Below are 23,922 nucleotides of genomic sequence, written 5' to 3'. Positions count from 1 at the left end.
ATTCGCGAACATGCGACAAACTCAGAGGCTTATGAAAGCGGCAAGTTTTCTGTGAAATACATTAATGCATCAAATACATAATACATTTGCAATATGTTTTAGAGCTGTTGCAATATCTATATTTGCTACTTGGGATAACATTCACTTGAAAAAATAAGAGGTATTTTTTCACTGACTCATGCATAGCACCCATACTTGACCTGCTATCAGCCATAGTCTAAATGTCATTTATAATAATCAAAGGTTCAGCTAGTTCAATTTGCTGAGTTTTCATGCCCCGTTAGATACCACTCAATGTCTATTTCTCTGCAGTCATGCTACATATATAAGTGATTTTTGTTCAGTGTTTTCAACCACCCAAATTAACTGGTACAGTACCTCAGGCTAGTGCAATCTCAGATTAAGGCCGAATCAAAAGTGCTGGGCTTAAGCACTAAAAAAAAAAGCTGTTTGTTTCGCTGCCTCATTCAAAACTTGTTAAATTGGTCATGACTAAGGCAATAATCCTGTATACACTCCATGCAAGAGTTTAAACCCCAAAACCGATCGTCTTGTGAAGGCTGGGTATACCAAGCAGCTGCTAGTCTCTATATTGGAATTAATCCTTGGAAGATTAAGCATACAAAAATGATGGCACCTGCTGAACCCGTGAAAAAAATGTACAGACAATCATGGTCCTCTATTTCCATCGCTTTGCACATCAATTACAAAAGACAGGCAATCAAGTAAAGCTAGAAAAGACCTGCAAAAAAAAGTGAACGCAGAATGTTTAGTGAAAGATTGTGTCATAAAGCGCGAGAATCATTTTATGGCATCAGCAAGGTGTTTCTGAGATCCTGAGGCAAGCAATATGAGGACCAGATGAAAAGATGTCCAAACAAATGTGCCAGAGTACAACGACGATGTGTACAATGCAGCAAAAAAAGACGAATTTACACTGCAAAGACTGTGAAAGCAAAGCTTGTCAGCTGTGCTTCAAGTAAACAAAAACATTAAGTACACACAGAAATGGCTAACGAAAGAAGTTTTGAAGAAGTGGAATTTGAGCTATCTTCATTCTTACAAGTTACAGCTCTCCTTACCCAGTGCAGTGAGCATATCAGCCCATATGGTCACATGCACGCTGCTGCAAGAAAGTGAACTGCATATGCATGGACATTATTGTTTACTACAGGGATGTATGAACGGCAGCAATGGTTTGCTTATGTATCTAGCTAGATACTGTTCTTAAAGTTCATTAACTTTCCCGTTTTCCCAGTTTATTTGTTAAAATTCCTTGACAACTAATAAGCCGCAAAAGATTATAATGGGCAGTATACATGATGCATTCACAGCAAAAGTATGCGAACTATTTACCAAAAATCCAAACTTGCAATCACAAATTTGCTCTTTCTGCTTCAGAAAGTATTTTTCCCCAGAGGGAAGCTTCGCTTTATGCTGAAACGTGTATATGCTATGCTTCTCTTCCAGCTTAGATTTGGGGATGCCCTCTACCTTTTACATCTGAAGCTTTATGTGTGCCTAATTATCTTTTTATGCAACAGCATACAGGCTCTAATGGAGCACAGCACAAGCATCAATGGGTATAGCACACTTGCCATCTGGAAAGTGGCAAACCGGCCAAGGTTTGTACACAGAAAAGCCAGATGTGACCTTTCACGGTCATCAGGTGCAAAGCAGAGAAAAATCTTCTCTTTGAGGGGAAAGCAAGGAGAAACTGCAATGTGGCTGCGCAGAAAGAACGATCTAGTGCATCAAGGATCTAGCTTCTACTTGAAACCTGCCCCCGATGACAGGTACATACTGAAGCTAGGCTGGAACCGGTATGGAACAAACCAATACATGCAAATAACACAGCTAAAATGGAAAGGATACCACATATAATATGCGCTTAAAGCAAAGAAAGATATCAAAGCATTGTGATTGGACCATGTGCTGAGCACTTGCAGTTATACTGCTATTCATCGCAATCATGTTAATTTCAGTCCCTTAATTCTGCCGACTTCAATAACTTCTTAGGGGGTCCCTTAACATTCCTTTATCTTTTCAGGTGCATGAGATTTCCCCAAGTCGAGGTTTACCATGCCTTCCAGGTCATTCGACACCCTGATCAGACTATATCCAAGGATCTTGTTCGGCCCATGCAGTGTCTAGAGAAGATCGACAACTTTTTGAGAAAAATGGGGGGGGGGGGGGTGCAAACAGCAAAAATATTGAGGGTTTGCTAGTAACTTTTCATAAAATTTCATGGTTTTAAATACTGATTACACAAGAACTCTGATATGTGCTTTTGCTTGTCCAAATTCGGATATCTGAAAATCCGGCCAGTCAAAACAAACTTCAGAGAGCCAGCAGCAACCTGTTTGTGCTGTATGCAGGTCAGGCTGCAATCCAATGATTAAACTTTCACTTGAACACGCTACCTTGCGTACCGGTTCATACTTCACGAAACTGCACTGCTGGCCACTACTCTCATCCCCGCGAATCCCAGCCTAGAAGCTTAGAGTTCATGTCAAAAGACTGCAGTCTCCCTGAAACTTAATTCATATCCAAGTTTTATTTTTACGAGTGAATGAGACTGCTGTACCTTTATGGCAGCACTACAGCTGGGATTAAATACTGCCCACTGCATAAACAGTGTGGTTTGGTAACCGTTAGCCTGGCAAACTGAAGGCAAATAGCTGATGACTGAAAACTATATGACAAAGAGAAATTTGCACACACATACAGTATGCACAAACAGCAATAAACAAGCTAAAGAAAGATGGAGCTATGTGCTGTACCAGTTCATAGCTAAAACAAATGCAGAGGATGTTACAACACTACGTCCATATAAAAATAACTATCCGCTGTGCATTATTGTCCACTATTGAATTCTGTCTAACCATTCCAGAAGAAAATTGTACTGGGACGCCCACAGAGAGCTTTTGACATACGTGTAATGAATCGTGAAGTGCCAAAAGACAGAGGTAAAAGGCAGAAACTTTTGTAAAACAAAATTGATAATTTATTACAAATTTTTCTGGAGCAAAACTTGCCTCCTCTTTCAAACAAGGCACACATCATCGATAGTCTGAAAGATGTCATCAGCATCATCTGAAAAATGAAGAAAAAGCAACATATTTTCGCTGTTACCATTGGTATAAAAACTGCATGCCAGTATGCTAATATGTTTGCAATGAGAAGCAGTGTTCAGTATCTAATCTGCCACTATTATAACTTAAACATGCTGAATGCCTGGGAGGCTCAATTTCCAGCAAGCTTTTTTTTTCTGCATACAGGGCCATACAAAAGAGATTCCAAATACCACGTAAGGCACCTGTCTGCTTTTCAAAATGATCTGTTTTTGTAATACAGGCCGCTTTTCACAAGTCTTATAAACATTGAAACATGCAAGCAGGTGTTAGCCAGAAAGAAAAAAGTAACAATTGTAATAATCTGAATGCAGCACTTAGCTCTTGAAATTACACAAGATGCTTTGACTATGAAGAAACAAAATAATGACAGAATCGACAAAAACATTCTATTATGTTGTCTCGAGATTAGTCTTAGCTAGTGTTTGATTTATACTGTGGATGCACAAAAGCAGTAACCAAAAATAAATGCCAATGACACTGTTAAAAGTACCTTCCAGCCACTGAAGCTCTTCAACACTTGCACTAGAATCATTTTCCAGCTTGGAAGAAAGTAAGGATGTTGTGGTAACTGCAGACTTTGGTGTGGAAGACCTGGAATTTGTCGCACACTTATTGCCAGTTCTATTGCCCGTGGCCACGGAATTGGAAGCAATGTGAGGCTTATTTGCAGCAGAAGACTTGAGCATATTGATTACCGACGACACTTCACACGCCGCCTTGGGATCAGAGTCTTTAGCAGAAGGAAGTGCTGGTGGCTTGTATGCCGGCACCTTTGGCACGCTTGGAGAGGACATGTGGCCCTCCACGTTGATGCAGTTCTCCTTGAACCCTCCATTGGGCCTCTTCACTCCAGCTACTTGAGGTCGTGCAGTTTTTGTTGCACCCACTGAAGAACTGTGCGTCTGTCTCAAGATGGGCACTGCACCTCGCGATGCCACCCACGGTTGCCTTGGGCTTGTGCCACCTGTCCTGGGTTGCAACACGGTGCTGCCAGTTCCCGAGTTAGAAAAGAGAGTAGGACTAGCACTGCCTCTACCTTGTGCCCACTGTGCTCTTCCATTTCTTGAGTTATTGGGAGCTGGTGAAAAGTGTCCTGCCCGAGGATTCACAACAGGAGATGCACACGCGTTCGACACAGTGTTCCGATGTTCTAAATCTTGGGTACCGCGCTTGGCTGCATCTTCGAGAGCTTCACGCTGCAGCTGAGCACAAATGCTTTCCAAATCTTGTAATGACATGGGATTCACACTGACTCTGACAGACTCATGACTGCCATCCTCTGCGCAGCTGTAGATTTGCACAATGTTCTGCTTGGTGAGAACGAGGTAATGCTGGCCCTGGTCGTTTACGTAGACACTTGCCTTGGGAAAAAGGAAAACAACGTATAAGGGCACCTTACTTTTGTTAATGGGGTTGAAACACAAACATGAAATAGCAAACCTACTATGGGCTTTTTTTCCTAATAAGGTAATCCACAACTGAGTGCAACAAATGCCAGAACTATATATTTGAATGCATCTCTAAACAGTTCTTAAACTGATTAAAAATAAAGATGAAATGCTACATTACCCCGAGTTAGTGCAAATGTGAACACGCTCGAGTTATGTAGCTGGCTTTCGCCAAGTAGTAATGGTCAAATGCCTGGTTGTCTCTTGACTCTTATTCAATAGTGTGTCTACACGGCCTGCAAACATGCTGGCTGAGAAGGCCGAATCTTCAACATCAATGTTTCTTGCCTCACACTCTGGAATCACACTTGGAAGGTCTCGCACATCATATTGCGCATTCAGCACTAAGAACAGTGGAGAGCACAGCCAGAGCAATGCCTTATTATGGTTCTGGTGTACTCAGCTCCACCAAAAGCTCTACCACTGACAAGCATACCCGAGTGCCTGAGCCAAAAGCTCTATGGCTTCCGTTTCGGAGCAGACCGACGAGAGGACCTCAGGAACGTCTGAGAAAGCATCTGTTTAGCAACAGCTTTTTCTCACAATCGCAACCCACCGCTAGTGTGATTACTAGTGATGTAGAAGCTTTGCAACGACGTCAGTTAATATCAGTAGTTTGGTTTGAGGGGTTTAACACCTGAAAGCAAACTCAAGGCTATGACAGACGCCGTAATGGAGGGCTTCGGAAGTTTCAGCCACATGGGGTTCTTTAACGTGTACTGACATCGCACAGCACACGGGCGCCTTACATTTCATCTCCATCGAAAAGCTGCCACCGTGGCCGGGATTCAATCCCGCATTCTTGGACGCAGAAGTCGAGTGCACTAACCCCTGCACCACCATGGCAGGTCAGTTAATATTAGTGATGTCACAGCTGAGTAATGTGACATGCAATTTCTGCAATATGTAACGTGATGGTGGCATCAGCAGTTGGTGGGTAAATCAGCAGGGCACAGCAGCACCGGTGGCCGAGCAAAATCTTAAAACTGATGAGATGACAACCTGACTAGCTACATTTTTGGCACTGGATTATCCGTATTACAAATAAAACAAGCAACTGGAGTATAATCCACTTATAATGATACCAGATATAATGATATATTGTTTATAATGATCAAATTCTTGGAATTTATCAGTTTTCTCATTGCCCTAAGTAAAAATAAACCATATCTAATGATCAATTCTCAGCGGCATATTGTATACAATGATAGCTTTATGGCTGTCTGGAAGATGTTTACCCTGAAAATTTGTCTGAATGTTTGATAAAAAAATAAGCTACTACGAAGAGAATGACGTGAAAATTCATCACAAGTGCCAAAAATGGACCGGCGTGGAGAAATCCACAAGGGAACATTGCGTACGGTTAGGAAATGAGCACTATCATCATTGCAACTGTTGCCTCTCCTGGCTGTCGCCGCGAAAATGATGCAGCCATATCTCCATCACCCGAGTGTGTGTGCATGGAAGATGGTGCTGATGAAGGCAATGGTGATAGCAGAAAGCGTTACTGCTAAGCAGTGTGACACAGTATGCCGAGCAAAGCTGCAGGCACCTGGACATAGCAGTCATTGGTGTCACAAGAGGATAACAAATTATGCAAATCAATACTGCAAATCGGCACCAGACATGCTTCAGCAAAAAACAACTTAAAATCCTGTACAATAAAACCCCGTTAATATGTAGTTGGCGGAAAAGCAGAAAAAGTATGCACTATCCGGTAGTACACCTTAACCGCCTAGTACAAATTGGTCATTATTCCCGCTTCGAAAAAAAAGAAAACTCAGGCACAGTAAATTTTCCACGAATACATGTACGCACGTGCATTTTACTGGTGTGCTGCCGACCAAAAGTCCGTCATTTTCAGTTGCCGTCGCGGCGGTCGAGCGGCGACAACAGCACTCTCAAAAACGGCAAGACTCGGGGCAAGCTTTTCCATGAGGCCTCCTTCTCGGTGAACGCCCTCATAACCATCAATTCTTGAGAAACTTCCGCCGTGGAAGGGCTGAAATCGTCCGTTCCCAACTTGTTGCCGCTGTCCTCATTCTTAATGTCCTCATCGCCTTGGGGTGGGGCAACAAAGGCATGAACCTCACTGTCCGACCAGCCCAGAGACTTTGAAACCTCACTGTCGACCTCGCAGAACATTTCGAAGTCCACAGTCTCTGCATCGCCCTGTCGCTCCAACACCTCCGATAGCAGGGCATCACATTTATCGGAGGGATCGCTGACCGCAGGATCGTCGACTTCGGCATCGCTTGCGCACACTATGAAATTCACCCATGCGAAGCAATTTTATACTGTAACGGGGCCAACTTGCTGCCACGAGAACGCTAGGAGGTGCACCGCACCCAGCAGATCCTGAGGTGCGTCTTCTCACTTTCCATCGCCAGAAGCATTCTGCGTAGAAGGTTCTTTCTGTAGTGTAGCTTGGCCGAACGAATGATGCTTTCGTCGAGGCTCCACAAGTGCCGTGGTGTTAGGCGGCAAGAAGAGGAGCTTGATTGCGCCCAAGTTTTCCAACTTAATATGGGACGATACATTGTCAACCACTAGCAGCATTTTCCTTTTTTCTGCCACAAAACGCTGATCCAACAGCCGGACGTATCCTTCAAAAACCTTGGCAGTCATTCATGCTTTCTGATTACTCCTGTAAATAATGCCCGAGGCCAATCGACTGCCTTTGAAGAACTTTGGCTTGCCATAGCGTCCAATCACAAGGAGTGGCAACTTCTGGCTGCTGGTCATGTTGACTGTAAAAACAACTGATATGCTTTCTTTTTCAAGTTTGCCACCAGTGCAGTTTTCCCCCTTGAATGCCAGTGTTCTGTTGGGTAGAAGTCAGTAGAAAAGGGCCGACTCATCCAAGTTGAAAACGTATTTCGCGGCGTAGTTTGCTGACTCGTTGCAGCAGCCCATTCTGCCATTCTTCGGCATCTTCCTTGTCCGCGTGTGCTGCCTCTCACTCACCACCCTCGAACTTATATTGTAGCGAGCTTTAAAGCGAGCCAACCAATTGTTGTTGCAAGAAAAATCTTCACAGTTCAGCTGGGTCGCAAATGCTTCCGATTTTTCGGCGAAAAGAGGTCCGGTGACCAGCAAGTTTTGTGACCCAGCTTTTTTTCAACCACAACACCAAAGCTTTTTCAACGTCAGGAAAAGCAGAACCCCTCCAGCCACCTTCTTCATATTCGATACGGCCCCACTTTTCAGCTTAACCCGAGCATTCCATATGCCAAAGACTGTTGTCAAGGGCAAGTCCCACGCACATACTAGAGTGCTCGTTGTGATTCCATTTTCTCTGGAATGAATGACGCCCAACCTTTCCTTAACAGTCAGTACGCGATACTTAGGTCGACTAGGCTTCGGCATAGTACCCAGCGTTCACGCACACACTGACGCTTCGCCCAGCACCACCTCCAAACAAAAGTCACTCCCCCCCAAAAAAGCATGTTGCCAAATCTCAACAGCGCAGCACACGCAGTGCGAGGTCAGCGCAAGAAGTCACATGGGTAGAGGGCAGGTAGGGGGGCAGGGTAGGGTTTACGGCATGACGATGGTGGTTACTGCAATAAGGCCGGCCATTACTTAGCGATGCGTTCGCATCAATGTTTTTGGTTCGCGTCAATGGACACAAGCAGACTATGCTTCTTGGACTCCCTATTGACATGGAATTGCCGCACTCGTCAGAACATGGCCGCGTTGTTGTATAGTTGGCTGTGCCGGGGGTCCGTACTTTGATAATGCTTTTCGGAGAGGCGGGGAACGTTTCGCTTCACAGCTTGGTCAAAGCAAAGCTGTTACGGCAAGTACGCATTAAACGGTAGGCATTTCATAAGACACTACGTCCTAAACGGTCAGCCAGTACATGTGTTTCAATGGTGCCTAGGCCGGGAAATTCTCACTACGTTTTAACTGCAACAACAGTCGACGATAGATTTTTCGGACACCCAATTTTTCGGACATGCTTGATTATTCGGACATTTTCCCTGGCCCCAGGACATGCCTTATAAAATCAATGTATTAAGCTGCTCAAAATTTAGGACACTCAAAGGAGGACTATTCGATTTTTCGGACATTCCAAGCGTCAGCCGGGCCAACTGCCACACATTTTGAGCGGTGTCGCCGCCATCTTGTTTGTTTACTTTTTCCTTCGATAGCCTTGAAATCGGTGCCGGCCTTGCGTGCAGCTCCTCAGCTAAACTGAAGCTGGATCGAGGCTATATTATTTGCCTAGCAGCTTCCGTTTCTGTAACGTCGCTGCCGTCACTGCCAGTGCCTCCTTGATTAATCTGTGCCTGCAGCGTTGGGGGTTTTGCCTCCCGCCATACCCTCTCCCTCTACTGCCACTCCCTTTCCCAATAGGGCGTAATTCTGGCTCCGCCTCGCGGCCATGTTGCGAAGTTATTCTCTAGCAGCATGGCCTCCGAGATCCGGAGGCCATGCTAGCAGACGCTCCTCGCGCCAGTGGAGCAGCAGCTTGCAGGCAACTTCCGCAAATTTTAATGGTCTTGAAGGTGTTTCAAACCAACAGAAAATCAAAAAAGGGCTACGAATGCAAAAGCGTGCCTGCATATGTTTTGCGCGCACGTAACGGTAGTGCCATCAAACAGTCCCTCAGCGAAACAGACCCCCAATTTCAATACTATAGAGACAGGCGTGACGCTGCAGGCATTGTTCTTCAGGAGGAGTTGTCGCTGCTCGCCGCAGAAGAGATTTTTTTTTCTTTTAGCGTGATCGCTTTGACTGCCTGTTCCTCTGTGTGTTTGCCATGCGTTTCACGTGCATTGCCGAGCGTAGGGAGTAGGCCTAGCCGTGGTCATGCTGATGCGAGAACAACATTCTGTCCCTACTGTGGCTCGCATTTAATTGAATCGGATTCAATTCTTCAAGAAGCTGTTTCTAAATTTTATAAGGAGTTTTTGTTTTTTGTTTTTTGCGTGCAATGCGGCAGCGAGAAGGCACTCAACGGAGTCAGCGTTGTGATCCAGTGGTTGGTGGTGGTGGTGTGCCTCGACAGTGGGGAAACCTACTCTGTTGATTTGCTTGGAGCACTTAATATGCTTGCCAATGCGTGGAAGTCTGTAGCACCCACAACGCTGCGCAATTGCTTCCACCACATGGGATTTGTGCTGAATGACGAGTCGGCTGCCTTGGACGAGGAGAGCGTCGTCGAGCAGCTGTCAGGCAGTGAACAGCTCATTCCCGAATTTCGCACTGCTGGTGTCGAAATTCCATCGGCCGTCTCGTTTTCAGAGTTCACAAACGTGAACCACGAGTTGGGACTGTGAGCTGGGCTCACAGATGCAGAAATTGTTCGCCAAGTGCTTGTGGAGTCTGAGAGCGACGACGACGACTCACCTGCAGCAGCGCAGCCAACGCAAGCTGAGCTGATGCAAGCGAAATTCAGGCAGACCTGTTAGCACGGAAGCGAAGCGTGGTGCAGAAGAGCATTCGTGACTTTCCGTCCTCAAAGTGAATAATAGGCAATAAATTGAGATTTTTTGGTACACATTTGTTTTTCGGATATTTAGTGGTCCACTGGGAGTCCGAAAAAACGGTCGTCGACTGTATGTAAGAATTTAAGGTAAATTAATTATGCTGAAAAAATGGGATATGATAGGAATAAAACCCAAGGACTCTCAGAACATACTACCCCTAGGCCACTGAGGCACGTTCATTCAACGTGGTTAAAAGGAGACCTTAAGCATCGTGTGGTAAAATAATTAAACAATAAAACAATAACAAACAAAAATCAAAGCTAAGTGATATGCAAAAAGAGCCCCAGGTCACTGAACAGGTCCATTATGCTATCACATCACCCTTCAAGGGGCCATGAAAAAAATAGAAATGCGTACGAGCAGTTATCGAAAGTAGGTATCCCATCAGTTCTCTCTGCAATGCGAAACTTTTTTACTTTTATTAGCATCGATCATATTCCCGATTGAAAATGATGCTCCGCCACTCCCCCTTCAACTCAGCGCATGTAGACACAAGAAAAATTGAAGAAAACAAGTCACGGCAGTGCCCTGCCATGCCCCGTCTCGCCTGCGTCCCATGGGAGCGTCCAAAGGGTGTGCGCACCCAGCAAGCCCCGACAACGTCATCAGGGAGGTTACCGCGCATGGAGGTGTTGCCCTAATCAATTGCGAGCAGTCACCAGCACTATTTAAAAATTATTTGTAAACAATAGGCTTTATGCAAAGCTTCTAAATTTGTCTTGGGTACTCACAAACACTATGTCTATCGACATCTAGCATTAGAATATTACCGCAAGTGCTGTTTCAGGGGTCCTTTACCCACCCCCCATTGCCGAATAGATTTTATGCATGATCAACAATCTGTGCCATTAATTGGCTTCAAGGTGAAGCCGAAAGGGGAGCTCAGCCGTTTTTAAATCTCCAAAGATTTTACTAAAAGTTTCCAGCACGTCCCCTCAGTTTTCTCGTCCTCTGTCCAAAATTCACAGTGGTTCAACGTTTTGGTGCAGTGCAAGTGATTTTAAAAATTCTCCATTTCTAAAACCCTGAACAGAGATTTCTATGGGCGACCTTGGATGCATGATGTCACTGGATGCACGGACGTCTATATTCACTCTATGTTTGCTGCGGGATGAAATTCTGAGCTAGTCTGGTGGTTTCAAACAAAAAGAGAACACAACTGTCGGTTGCAGTTGCCAGTTTACACAATCAATACACACACAGTAGGTTTTGTGGCTGCATCCATGACGCCATATTTTGGTATACATCATAATGTCATAGGTTTAGTGGAAACCTACTTTCGGTTTTAGTTTCCTGGCTCTTGCTGTCTAGGCACCTTTATTTCTCCTGTCCACTCTGACATCTCTCTTGAAATACTTCTGCTGGTTATTTCAAAAAATCTTTTCTTTTTCTTTTTTTTTTTTTTTTTACAAGGAGAAGGGACTATACTATTTTATTTTTTACAAGCATATTTCAATTTGCATCAGCAGAGATCCATTCGGTTAGGTACAATCAGTTTGCCCCTCGTGAAGTCAATAAACGCAGAAACAAACAAGAGGGACACCAAGCTTACAACCAAAGGTCTACACAGTGTTCAACTATGAATTAAGTATTATATGAGAGTACATGTTAACTGTTCCCAACAATGATAAACAAAATATATATAAATAAGGAGTGACCTCACCTTCATAAGGACAACTGCTGAACCTGCCTTCAGGCAGAGTTTGTAGTCTTGACAGTCCTTATCAATAGTTGCCAGAATCTCGCCTGTAAATGTGAAAGATGACAGGGTGATGCCTTGCAGTATGCACAGTTAAACCTGGATATAATGAACCTCTATGTAGTGAATTTCTCAACATTAAAAAGTTTCAATTCCCTCAATGCCGTCCACTCTACACTGAATCACTTGTATTAGTGAGCTCTATTCAACAGATGTGTTGTGGTCGATCTCAATACAACAAAATCTCTTTAATTCAGTCTTCAACGTACTAGGAAACATGTTCGAATTATCTGACAGTTCAAATTATCGAACAGCACTAAAAAACTGAAGAGAACTGTTTGTATGAATAACATTATCCAATGAAACGCTGTGATATGATTATCTAAAGAACTTATTCCCGTGACACCACTTGAACGTGACATGGGAGTGGTGACCGTGCTGGCACTGTAGGGTGCAATTTAAAGATGCTAAAGGCACTTGTAGCCTTCGCGGTGGTATTAATTTCGTTTTTGAAGACATGGCTGCACTCTACCCATCACCCAATGATCCCGAATAAATTTTGTGGGTAATCTACGATCTGCGCCATTAGTGAACAGCTCGATGAGTCACTGTGAACAACTGTTATACTTCGTCATTGGTTGCACTGCTGTGCCCAGAAAGGTAGGCTGTATCATATGGTGTGTGAAGTGCCATCCGAAGTGTTTTGATCAATCTGTGCTACAATTGCCGCCTTCTGCAAACTGTGCAGTAATCAGAATTAGTACACTGTTCCCAGCAGCAAGTGACTGCTAGTAGAAATGCGCAACAATTTCCTGCCGAACACGACCGACCTGTGAAGGTCTTAACATCATGAGGGTTACACTGCCTTGATAATACTAACCCTCATACTTACCTTGACTTGGAAATTATGAGCGCAAGCTACGAGATAGCAGCAGGCCATTCTGAAACTCTTTTTGATACTTATAGCCTAGAGCCGTGCAACGTTATGCTGGCTCCTGCAATACAGGGTTGCCACACCTACAGCCTGCTAAATCTGATGGCAAAAACGGTCTACACATCTGAGATCAAAACTAAGCTGCAACCACCATATTTCGCAGTTTCATCAAGTGCTCTGCTTTGCACGCAATGACTTCCTTCCACAGCCCTTTTCGCAGTGCAATGCAGTAGTGGTGGTTCCTCTTCACAAACTGGCCTGTCGCATTCTGAGGACACTTCACCGCACAAACTGCCATCCAATATAAAACTGAAAGCCCAGTGCTGTGTAAAGCAGTATCCAAAATGGTACGAGTGGCCCATGCGCATGGCTGATGTCAGCGGCAGGCGGCATGAATTTAGAAACAAAACTGAAACCACACTGCTAAGACAAATTTCAGCGCTGGGGACTTGTGATAGTCGTTGTGCATGCCTGAGACGCATGGCATCTCTGTTCCATGCAATATGTAATTCAGGTTCAGGAAGGTCTATAAGGACAATTGCTGGCTTGACCTCAACACGGACACCCCCGTGCGAATTAACCAGTGCGAGCCCACCCAAGTCCAAATTAAGGAGTGTCAATGCACAGACATACATGGGCATCGGCCAGGACTGCGCTCAAGTTCAAGTTATCTGAATTTCTGAATTATCGAGGTTTTGCTGCATAACGAACTAGCTGAGCCACCGACCAGCTATTATTATGGTAGCTAGTGCCGTCAAACCATGTTAAAGTTTAATGAAAATAACAGGAGAACTGCCATAAGAGGCATGTCTGCGACTGCAAAGAGCAAATGCATTGACTGCACACCATGCTCCTATGTACCTCATACCGCTACGTGATAAATACAGCAGCCTCTGCAGCTTATGCTTTTGTAGCGTGACATTTGGCATTTATTACAGTTCATGCTCAGAAGTGGCACAAAACAACAGCATAGCACAAAGAAGACAAAGGAAAAGCAGTGTGCACTTGTCGTTGCCATTTAGCTGCTTCCATGATTACGCCATCGTCAGCTCTCACACGCCAACAGCAAAGATGGCAGGGTGCACAGGTGATGGCAGATGGAACCCATTTTCTATGGCAACAGCATCCTGCCAGGCAATGAAAGGAAGCATGCAAGAGGAGGCATGTGCCTCCTACTACCCAGCCTCCTTTACTCCCATGCACAGCAGCATCGCAAGAGTTGTGGCAGAGGTGGTGGTAGCAGCTGTGCGACACAGAACACAAAATGTTTCTCCGTGTTTATAACTTTACGTATTTACTGTAAAAAAAACTGCACAGTGATTGTGCTTACATTTATTTCTCATTTTCTCTTCCATTCTGTACTAAATTTCAAGTCCTTACATGAAAACTGCAAGAAGCAAAGATCTGCATATAACATGAAATCGCACCCCTTTTTCAATTGCATGCATGCAGATCAAAGATGTGACAAGAGGCGGAATGAAATGAAGGATGTTGCCAGTCGTAGTACTTGAGCTTTGTCACAACAAAGACATAAAGCACACTGCTTCTTTGTCATGGATGTAATTAGAGTGATAAGTCACGGGAGCTTTGGCATCGCTGTATGCTATGTATCAAACAGTGTACAGATTGTTGTCTAACCTGTTCCATCACGAAGTGTAAGTATATCCTTGGAGACGTTCTTGACAGACACACAAAGAACAGGCACTTTCCCACGAGGAAGCTGTTGCAGTCGTTTCTGAAGAAAAGTAAAGTGTTTGATGTCAGGTTAGAAAAAAAGAAGGCATCTATATTATTTTCACACCACAAATCTCTATAACCAGGAAGAAAGTAAACAACCTGGATCTCTGGATTAAGTGTGGCCGCCGCAAAATGAGTATTGGTCACCATAGCTAAGCACCATGAGACGTGGGTCACTCACACTCACGATAAAGCTTGTGATGCACAGTTGCGCAAGGAGAGTGCTTTCTTTTTTCTTTTTTGGTTCTCTGTCAACAGATGGAATAAGGTAATCAGAAAATAAGGGATGTACTTTGCGACTGACACTCGTGGGTAAAGTGGTTTTTATTTCAATCCACACTCTTAGCCTAATCTAGCAGGTGTGCAGAACGCACACAGATGCAGTCATGAGCCACCCTCAGTTTTATTGGGTTCTTTGGACAATTGTCACAGTGCCAGTGCACGAAGAAAAAGGTTGGTTACTTATGCACATCTGCCATTTTCTGAGCCCATGTTGTGATTGCGTGGTACCATGCTTACTACTGAGACACTAAGTGCCTGTTGATTAGCAAGGATGCTGAATTTTAAAGGGCCACTCCCCACCCTTCGGTCAAAATTTTTTTCTTCCCTCATGACTGTGATGCTTCACCCCCAGAACGCAAGACCGCAAAATGTTTTTGAGAAGAGTAATTACAACGCAATTACAGCCAACGCGATCACTCGATTCTGTCGTGTTTCTCTTTTCCCGTTCCCACGCAAAGGTTTTTCACTATGCTGTTCGGTCGTCTAGCCTCCGCAAACCAAATTCCCCTTCCTCCTCCGCATTTGGCGGGAGGTGGGGCGTGGTGCTCTGCATGCGCGGAAACAAAACGAGCGAGGGAGCATGCGCCGCTGCATTCATTCCGGCCGTGGTGAGGGAAAAGCGCGTAGCGAGCAGCGCACACAATTAGTCGTGTACGCCCCTCCTTCACCAGTCAGTCAGCGAAACAGACCAATGGATGTCGTTGGAGTTCTGACATCAGCTTAGCGGCCCGACGGGCCAGCGTAGAGAACGGGGAAGCTGGTTTCCCGAAGAAGAGGATGAAAGAGCTTTGATTCGTATTTTTGCTACTTTGCAGCACGCGTATCACTGTAGTATTTTGCACAGACTATCTCTGGTATGTGATCGAAGCATTGGGCTCCTTTGCTTAAAAATTCATACCCTGGACAGTGGCCCTTTAAGGCTAGCACTTGTGATTTCTGTGGATGGGATCGTGCAAAAAGGATGCCACTAAATGGCTACTGTGCAAGATGCAATTTTGCAATTATGGAGATGGCATCAAAGCACTGATAATCAGTTTGCACTAACAATTATGCATTTGTGAGTTTACGAGAACATGCTGAACACATGGGGTGACTATGAATACTTTTACCAGCGGGGAAAATCAATTGTCTTTGAAAAGATCCAGTGCATGTTTCCAAGGAGAAGGAAACAGCTGGAAAAGGCCCTTTTTCCAGCAGTAAGCGCCCATAGCAGCTGTTAGTCGCAAGTACACACAGACTTTCCCCATGAGAGAGGATGCAAGGGAGAGTGGCCATTACTGGGGTGTGCAAATATTCAAATTTAAAAAAGCAAATTGAATATCCTCCTATTCAATTCATCAACCCAGGGTCAAAATCAAGCAAAACAAAATTAACTAGCTCTGCAGTTTTTGAATAATTTTCAAATAATTGGCACAAAGCTCGAATAAGGTCCATCATATTTTTTCTAAAAACACATGCACATACCATGCTATTGCCTCTAGTATACATGGGAATGGAGGTTCAGCCCCACAACGCACTCCATTCTCCTAACAGCATTCATAAAGCTCATACATGAGTTCGGAGAATGAATGCCAAGGCCGTGCCCAGGCAGGTTAAGCAAACCCAGCTTTGAAACCCAGGTGTTACATCTTACCTAATCACTGTACCGCAGTGCATTGCATCACTGGTCGAAGGAACATTTTTCTTAAAAGAGTATGCAAGCAGTAAACTTGTCGGAACTACTGCAGGGCGTGTCCCGTGGAAACAGTGGCAAAGAGGCTATGCACACATGCAGGACATTAATGAAAAAAACGTCATTCCAAAAAGTAGTTCGAGGAAGTCATAGTCTCTGGTTAAAGACTCCTTGAACCAGTGAGAGAATCAGTGGAATCAGAGAACACAAACAAAAGTTATTCCACTTATAATATTCAAAATACAAAGATCAGAAAAAAAATTGGGAGGACGCTTAAGCTTCGCCTTTACGTGTTAAACATGACAGCGTTATTAGGCCCTGTTCGCATCGCGTTCTCATGCTTTTCAGCCTCACGACATACTTCTCATGACACACACACCACTGCTTTCTTTATACTTTGGTGCAGGGTGAAATTCCCTCCTGCCTTAATTTTAACGACCAATCAGATAACCTCCGTTTGGTTATTTCTTCCAGCTTACAGTCTGTACTTTGTTTTCTTTCCACTGTTCTTAAACCACAAAGCTTTGAAGAGAATGGATGGATGTATAAGGCTTTGAATCGAGCGGCCGCTTGGGCCATTGTTGCGGCAGTTAATGCTTCTTTACTTCAGACTTGTTGTTTCTTTACTTTCTTTTGATTTTCGCATTACAACCCCAACACCGACACTTGCTTTTCTGCGACATGAGGCTCTTAACATTATCACATTAAAATCACGCTTAGCCCACCAGTTTCCCTCACCGAGAGCCACGTACCGTACTACCAACCGGAACTGCACCTTGCAGAACTTTCATGCATTGCTGCCTTGCCCCACATCTAGGTCCCTGTGTAGCCTACCTATCATTTACCACAGGCCAGAAGTACCAAATAAATGGCGACAATAATGGTCCACTTATCACTATTAATTATTGTAAGGTGTGATCCCGGGCACTGCCACGCTTGAAGATGGGAGCCTCCACCACTCCTCACCTGGGGACACTCTGACATACCTGGCCCAGTATGTGAACTGTAGAGGCTTGGTTCAAGCCGGGAAGTCTGGCTCAAAAGGAATAAATAACTTCTTTGCTGCAAGCCACGAAGTGCTGCTAGTGTCGCTTAGAGCAAGTGATGGTCATGGTCTCGGTGATTACATTCCTGCGGTATCTGCAGAGCTCTTCAGACGTGGGAAAGATTAGATGCAATGCCTTTCTAGCACAGCATACCAACCTTCTCTCTTGATGTCAGTTGCTGAAAACATGCTAAAAAAGATGGCAAAATTAGCGAGCAAACCAAGTGAGTTTGACAAAAAAAAAGAGGCACAAAGTCGCAGTTATCTTGTATTTCATGGGATATCACACAACATGAAAAAAAAAATCAACAATTGGGCTGGCATCAGCGTCCTTTTTTCTGCACCTGAAAAGCTCTGCAGAATCTGCAGAAGAGCAAACACCAAGACCATGGCTAATGCTTATTATAAGTGACATCAACAGCATTCTGTAGCGTACAGCAAAGAAGTTATTCATTGTTTTTGAACACGACTTCCAAGCTTAAATCGAACATCTACAGTTCATAAGCTGGGCCAGATAGGTCAGTTCCCCAGGTGAGCAATGGTGGAGGCTCTCTGCTTCAAATCTGGCGGCGCCCGGGATCACACTTTACAATTATCAGAGCTCTTTAATATTACCAGCTGCAAAACTTCCCATAAGGCCCATGTATAAAAAAAGGCGATTTTGAATGGTCTAAATTCGGGTGTCTACGAATAGTGGCAGTGCTCGCGGCCACTAAAGGAAACTGTGTCTAAATTGCAAACTTTCAGATTGTTGATAAATGAGCAATCACCGGGAAAATTAAATATGTTCAAGAGCCCCAGCAGCAAACATTCTTAGACATAAAAAACTCTAGAGGTTATTAAGATGAAAAATAAGAAAGAAAAAGAATTATTTCCAGAAAGCAATGATGGCAGTAACCGAAAGCTTCTGTTGACCGCTTCTAGATGACGCGACAATTCATAGGCATCCGAAAAGTATGTAGGTCATTTTTTGAAACAGAGTTTCCCAACTGGTATGATCCGAAAGCTCCGACAATAATTAATGCCAATAAACAGACTGTCATTGTCGCGGCAGCAGGCATTTGTGGGCGGCATGACAAGTGACACTTATCTGTCTAGCAGCGGAATTACTAAATTTGATTACAGGACCTGACACAGCCCATAGTAGCCCATAGCACACGCCGAGGGTCTGCCCCCACACCAATGCTAAACTAGGAAGGGAAACAGGAACCAAAAATTGCCATTCCCATGCCAACAGAATCATCTCTTCGGCCGTCCAGCATGCTGCCACACCCTCGAAGTGCTGTCAGTAGTAAATAATTGCTCTTCTCAATGGACACCAATATTAAAAACTCGCAGCACAGTTACCACAATGCAACATGAGATTCAGTAGATATTCTACTTCACTATATGTGTGTGTGTATATATATATATATATATATATATATATATATATATATATATATATATATATATGAATGTATGTAATGAAAATTCTTTGCTTATATATACACATAAAGAATGCACTGACTCATGCACTCGTTTTTCAACTCGCTCTCCTTCTTCCTGCCACAGCAACCGTACTCTTGATGGTTTCAACGGTAACCACCCACCAGTTATACAATCCTACATTCTAGTCATACACTCCTCCTTGAACGGGAACCTTTCTCGTAACGATCTCCCATTTAAAGACTGCTCCACTCTCGCCCTAACCTGCTGCCATGGTAACCACCCTCTAGATGTTTCTGGTGGTGACCACTCTCCCGTTACACATTCCTCCACTCATTATAGCATAATCCTTCCATGGTAAGCAACCTGCCAGTGGTTCTTATGGCAACCATCCTTCTAGGTAACCACCATCAGTTTGTGAATTTATTCGCTAGCTTCCTTCCATAGTAACCACCCCCTAGATCGTTCTAGTAACCACCCTATGGCTACACACCTTCCACGCTTGCCCTAACAAACCACCAGCTGGTTCCCGTAGCAAACCCTTTCGAGTTATGCATTCCTAAGCTCTTGTCGCACTCTCCTCTTTAAAGAGCAACCTTCCTCCTGCCACGGTAAGCATTGTCCAATTAGGAATTCCTCCCATACTCTTTTCCTAGCAAGGTTTCCTAATGCCCTGTGAATGGTTTCAGTGGTATCCACCCTCCCATTAGGCATTCCTTCACTCGTTATGGCCTCCTTCCTCTACTGTAACCACAGTCTGGTTACGCCGAGTGCTAATTATTACACTGATGCGATAGAGAGGAATGGGGCGCTAAAGAGCTGTCACTGACAAAAAAACAAGTGGACATTGTCATCGTGAAACGCAGCAAACTTTGCTGTTACATCTACTCATTACTCACAAGCACTCACTACTCACATCCATACTCACCCTATCCACTCCAACTTGCATGCACTCAAAGATGTGCAGTGAATAAGGCAAAATGAGTGCACTTATAAGTAAGCATGATGATCTATGTTATGCACTAAAGCCTCACAAACAAACTCTGCTATTTACTCCCCAATACAAATACCATAGCTGCTGTGAACAAGAAAAATGCTTGCGAATCTGTGTCTCAGTGCAGATTGCCACAGCAGTACCATGCCACAGGATGACTTTGAGGTTAATTTAACCAGAAAAAATATGGATGACTATCGAAGCAAAAGCTCCAGACTTTTGTCAAATGAATCAATGAGGGGCTTTCAAATTACCTGAGCTTAATTTTTTACACTGCGGGAGCTAAATGAGCTAGCAGAGTCATAGTGAGGGTGCATACCATCTTCAAAACCCAGGTGATTGTATAATTGTCAAGGCCACCACTTTTCGTATTATCCATTCCTAGGTCCCGTCTCAAGCACTGCCAGGGAGAAAGTGGATCATCTGCTTCAATACTCCAAGGTGTGCAAAGCAAATCCTGAAAAAAAAAAAAGAAGTTTTTTTTTTAAGTCAAAGTGCTAAAGACATTTGACCTACTAAAAGGCAAAGATACAAAGTGATGAACGCTGCAATAGTGGTTCTATAAGGTAGAAGAAACAGCATTATCCTGCAGCTACCATGCTCACAACCACTGCGCCTTACAATGTCATTGCTGTGCAACCAACCATTGGATGCAACCAATCAACTTAACAAAAAAAAAAAAATTCACAGACGACAAACGGGGCCCTGCAACATGTTGTGGGTAAAGCACATCAATTCACTCATTAGCTAGACTGTTTAACACAAATATCTGAGACAAATATTAAGCTTGCACATATAACAGAGCAAACGCAATTGTGCTCAAATGTTAGCAAGCCATTACGGTGAATTATTTGAACAGACACCCTCCTTCATGTCATGCACCTATGCGTATCAGTTAAGAAATGGCCAAGAGTCAGACTCTTTTAGACATCACTTTGCCATGTTAGCAAGCTTTGCAACCTCAGGAATTTTCATGCACATTAAAAGTCCAGTGGCGGTGCTCACTGGGTGAAGCCACAGGAGATGCGCCACTTTTTGAGCGTGCAAGTGAAAAAAGGAGGGAGAAATACTCGAAGATGCTGACGCTCACGTTCAAATTTCGACAGCAGCTAACTCGGCAAAAAAAAAAGTGAGGAGGTTAAAAACATTCTTTCTGGAAGACATTTGTGATAAGGATCCTATGTACACTGCAATTTTATTGAATAGTGTTATGATGCTATGATGCTGCTGGCAAAAAGGCTATGATGCTGCTCTGCTGGCAAAAAAAAAAAATGGAACAATTTTTGTAGTATAATATTTTCCGTTTTGAAGCTCTTTAGAGCTCCCCGCATTACAGTAATATGTGATGCTCAGCTCAGCTTTCAACTCCCTTGTATTGGCAAGGGATGCTGGATAAGTTTTAGCATAACAGCATGATATGTGCCACAAATATTTCAGTCCTTAATGGCAGAAGGAATTGAAGACATGCCAGAGATGTCTAAATTTGTTTGTGTGCAAAATTTTGATAAGACACCTGCAATAAATATAATATTGAACGAAATGAAGAAACAGCTCTAACAGACAGGACGAGTAGAAAAGCGAGACAGACACATGCACTGACTAACAACCAAATGGTTTATTGCGACACAAGGAGCAATATAAAGCAGAGAAATAAAAAATCAGTTGAGGCATAATCATGGTCCCGAGATACACACTGGAGCTGTCAAAACCATCCCTGATTGAGATAGGTAAGCTCTTGTGGGAATAGAGCCACCGACAGTTGGCTGATACATGTGACACCAAATTTGTGGATGTGAAATGCCTCTGAAATGAGGCGTAAGGACAGATCTTTACATTTGGCGATGATTGTGATATGGTTTAAAAACGCCTCACAGTCCTTGCAATCAGTGGAATGGATGACTATGTTATTTCAGCGTGACCGGTTTTCTGTCTTTCGCGTGCTCATGTAGTCACTCATTCACGCACCATCCAGTTTCCCCGATGTAAAATCGGCCGCATGACAGCAGAATCTTGTACACAATGCCACAACAACAGTTGACAAATTTCTTTTAGTGAATTTGGTGACACATGTATCAGCCAACCGTCGGTGGCTCTGATCCCACAAGAGCTTACCTATCTCAATCGGGGATGGTTTTGATAGCTCCAGTGTGCATCTCGGGACCATGATTATGCCTCAACTGATTTTTCCCTTTTGTGCTTCGGTTATCTGCTTTATATTGCTCCTTGTGTTGCAATAAGCCATTTGGTTATTAGTCAGCGCACGTGTCTGTCTCGGCTTTCCGCTCGCCCTGTCTATTAGCGCTGTTTCTTCATTTCGTTCAACATGAACTAGCCAGCCCAACAAAGCCCCCTTCTTGAATAAATATAATACACACTGTTCGTCTGGACAGCCTGTACTTTGTAACTATGTTCATAAATACAGAATTCAAATGTAACAACACCTCTCTTTATAATGCTACAAGGGCTTCCTTAAGCAGTCTGCAATTTTCAGTATATGCCTGCCAGTTCTGTCAAAATTTTCTACAGTCTAGTGTTTCCCTCAATTTGCTAACTAGGCTACGATATCTTTGTGAGGCAGGTTGATTTTGAATTTGGCTGTAGAATTATTTTTCAGTTCTTTTCCAGGTTGCACAATGTTTGCTTGAGACATGTGCAATATGGGCTATAAGCCACTTTATTCACATCAGAGTTGAATTAGATCTCAGATGTTTTTCTCATGTTTATGTCCAAAGTCCTGGTGAAGCACATCTGACCTATGATACAGTCTTCTTGTATTTCCGGCATTAACCAGGAACTAACTACCTAGTGGTACTGTTGCACCCCACACCGTGAAGTACAGGCTATGCACTCGCACAGAGGTTGCTAACAGCCTTTGTGGATTAGTACAGCTGTAAGTATGCAAATTAAACTATAATAGTATGCCGGGGTTAAGCACAGATTGTGAGTTCAGCACTATACAGAAACATAAGTCTTTCTTTCGCTTTAGAGTGTCAAAAACTTACATCAGGTGGTTCCAGTTTGCCGGACGAAGCTTTATCAGCGCCTTCAACAACCCCACCAGAGGAAGAGAGCGATGGTCGCTGAAAGCAAAGCAATGCGGATTATTTTAAGTAACTTCACGCTGACGCTTCAATCGTTTATTCCATTCCAAACAAACGTTCGCCTAATGTGCCGAAGGCAATTAATTGCTGCAGGTTTAGTACTGCGTATTAGCACAAGAAAGTCGTACTCACAGACTTGGGAAGCATTCCAGCGGGGCCTGGAAACTTTCGCTTTCTTGGAACAAGCTCTGGCTCGTCCGCTAACCAACCCGTTGAATCATCGTTAAATATATCCGGTAGAACCTCCTGTACATTGGCACTAGAGTCTGAACATGAGTGTTGTTTTTGTTCTCCCTCCTTCGACTCACTACCATTGGCATGTTCATCGAAATCATCTTCAAAGCAGTTCTCAAGGTCTTCAGCGCACAGGCCGGTAGCTACAAACAGGCTGTCTTCGCTGCTGCTTTCGGGTTCAGCTGCGGATTTTTCACCGCCACCGGTAGCTTTTGTCATGCGATTTCTTTCGGCTCTAGCGGGCATCATGGTTCCCTTGGCGTCGGCATCGTTCGAGATATTCCTTGCCTCATTCGTGTCAAGAAGAGTCTCGCCGTCGTCAAATTCGTCCCAAAAATTCTGTAAAAAAAAAATTAAAAAAAAAAATATGACATTGTAAAACCACCATATTAAGACGCCAGTCGCACAGGGCGCTAAAACAGTGCGTCAATGGCAGTGAAAAATGGCAAGCGTTGTCGATTGTACTTACATCATCTATTATATTGAATTCATTAGCATCTACAGGAAGGGACATGGTAAGAGACTCAGTTGACAGCGACGCAATAACAAAAGATCCTTAGAGCGCTAGCGCGCTTGAACACTGCGCCATTCTTGACAAGTTTGGCGCGGTCAGCTTGGTCGTCAGTCGTCAGCTTTCTTTGGCTTGCGGCGCCTTGCTTGCGTTGCTGTTTTCTGGCATGGAAATCTTCCGGTCTCGCTGGTATCTCTTTTAA

The 23,922-nt window shown here is 43.9% G+C and overlaps 1 protein-coding gene across 1 annotated transcript; it reads right to left on the bottom strand.

Annotated features, from left to right (window-relative positions):
- Positions 1-2,965: 2,965 nt before the first annotated feature.
- On the bottom strand, positions 2,966-23,880 carry LOC146198591 (uncharacterized). Its single transcript, XM_084594089.1, has 8 exons — positions 23,679-23,880; positions 23,108-23,548; positions 22,877-22,954; positions 20,194-20,331; positions 14,355-14,451; positions 11,747-11,829; positions 3,628-4,498; positions 2,966-3,096 (listed from the first exon to the last, which is right to left on the bottom strand). Exons 1-8 carry the CDS (start codon positions 23,721-23,723, stop codon positions 3,047-3,049), a joined length of 1,803 nt encoding a protein of 600 aa, XP_084450215.1. The 5' UTR covers positions 23,724-23,880; the 3' UTR covers positions 2,966-3,046.
- Positions 23,881-23,922: the final 42 nt, after the last annotated feature.

Source organism: Amblyomma maculatum, chromosome 2 (assembly GCF_055883805.1).
Source record: "Amblyomma maculatum isolate TAMU_Amacu chromosome 2, ASM5588380v1, whole genome shotgun sequence".
NCBI lineage: Eukaryota > Metazoa > Arthropoda > Arachnida > Ixodida > Ixodidae > Amblyomma > Amblyomma maculatum.
Note: the sequence above shows the minus strand (reverse complement) of the source record. Positions and strands in the feature narration are given on the sequence as shown.

Excerpts from the sequence above, each read along its gene's own strand:
- LOC146198591 (XM_084594089.1), bottom strand. The coding sequence starts at position 23,723 with ATGTCCCTTCCTGTAGATGCTAATGAATTCAATATAATAGATGAT. Across the intron at positions 11,830-14,354 it reads TACACTTCGTGATGGAACAG|GCGAGATTCTGGCAACTATT; the intron begins GTTAGACAACAA and ends TCACATTTACAG. Across the intron at positions 4,499-11,746 it reads CAGCAGTTGTCCTTATGAAG|GCAAGTGTCTACGTAAACGA; the intron begins GTGAGGTCACTC and ends CTTTTTCCCAAG.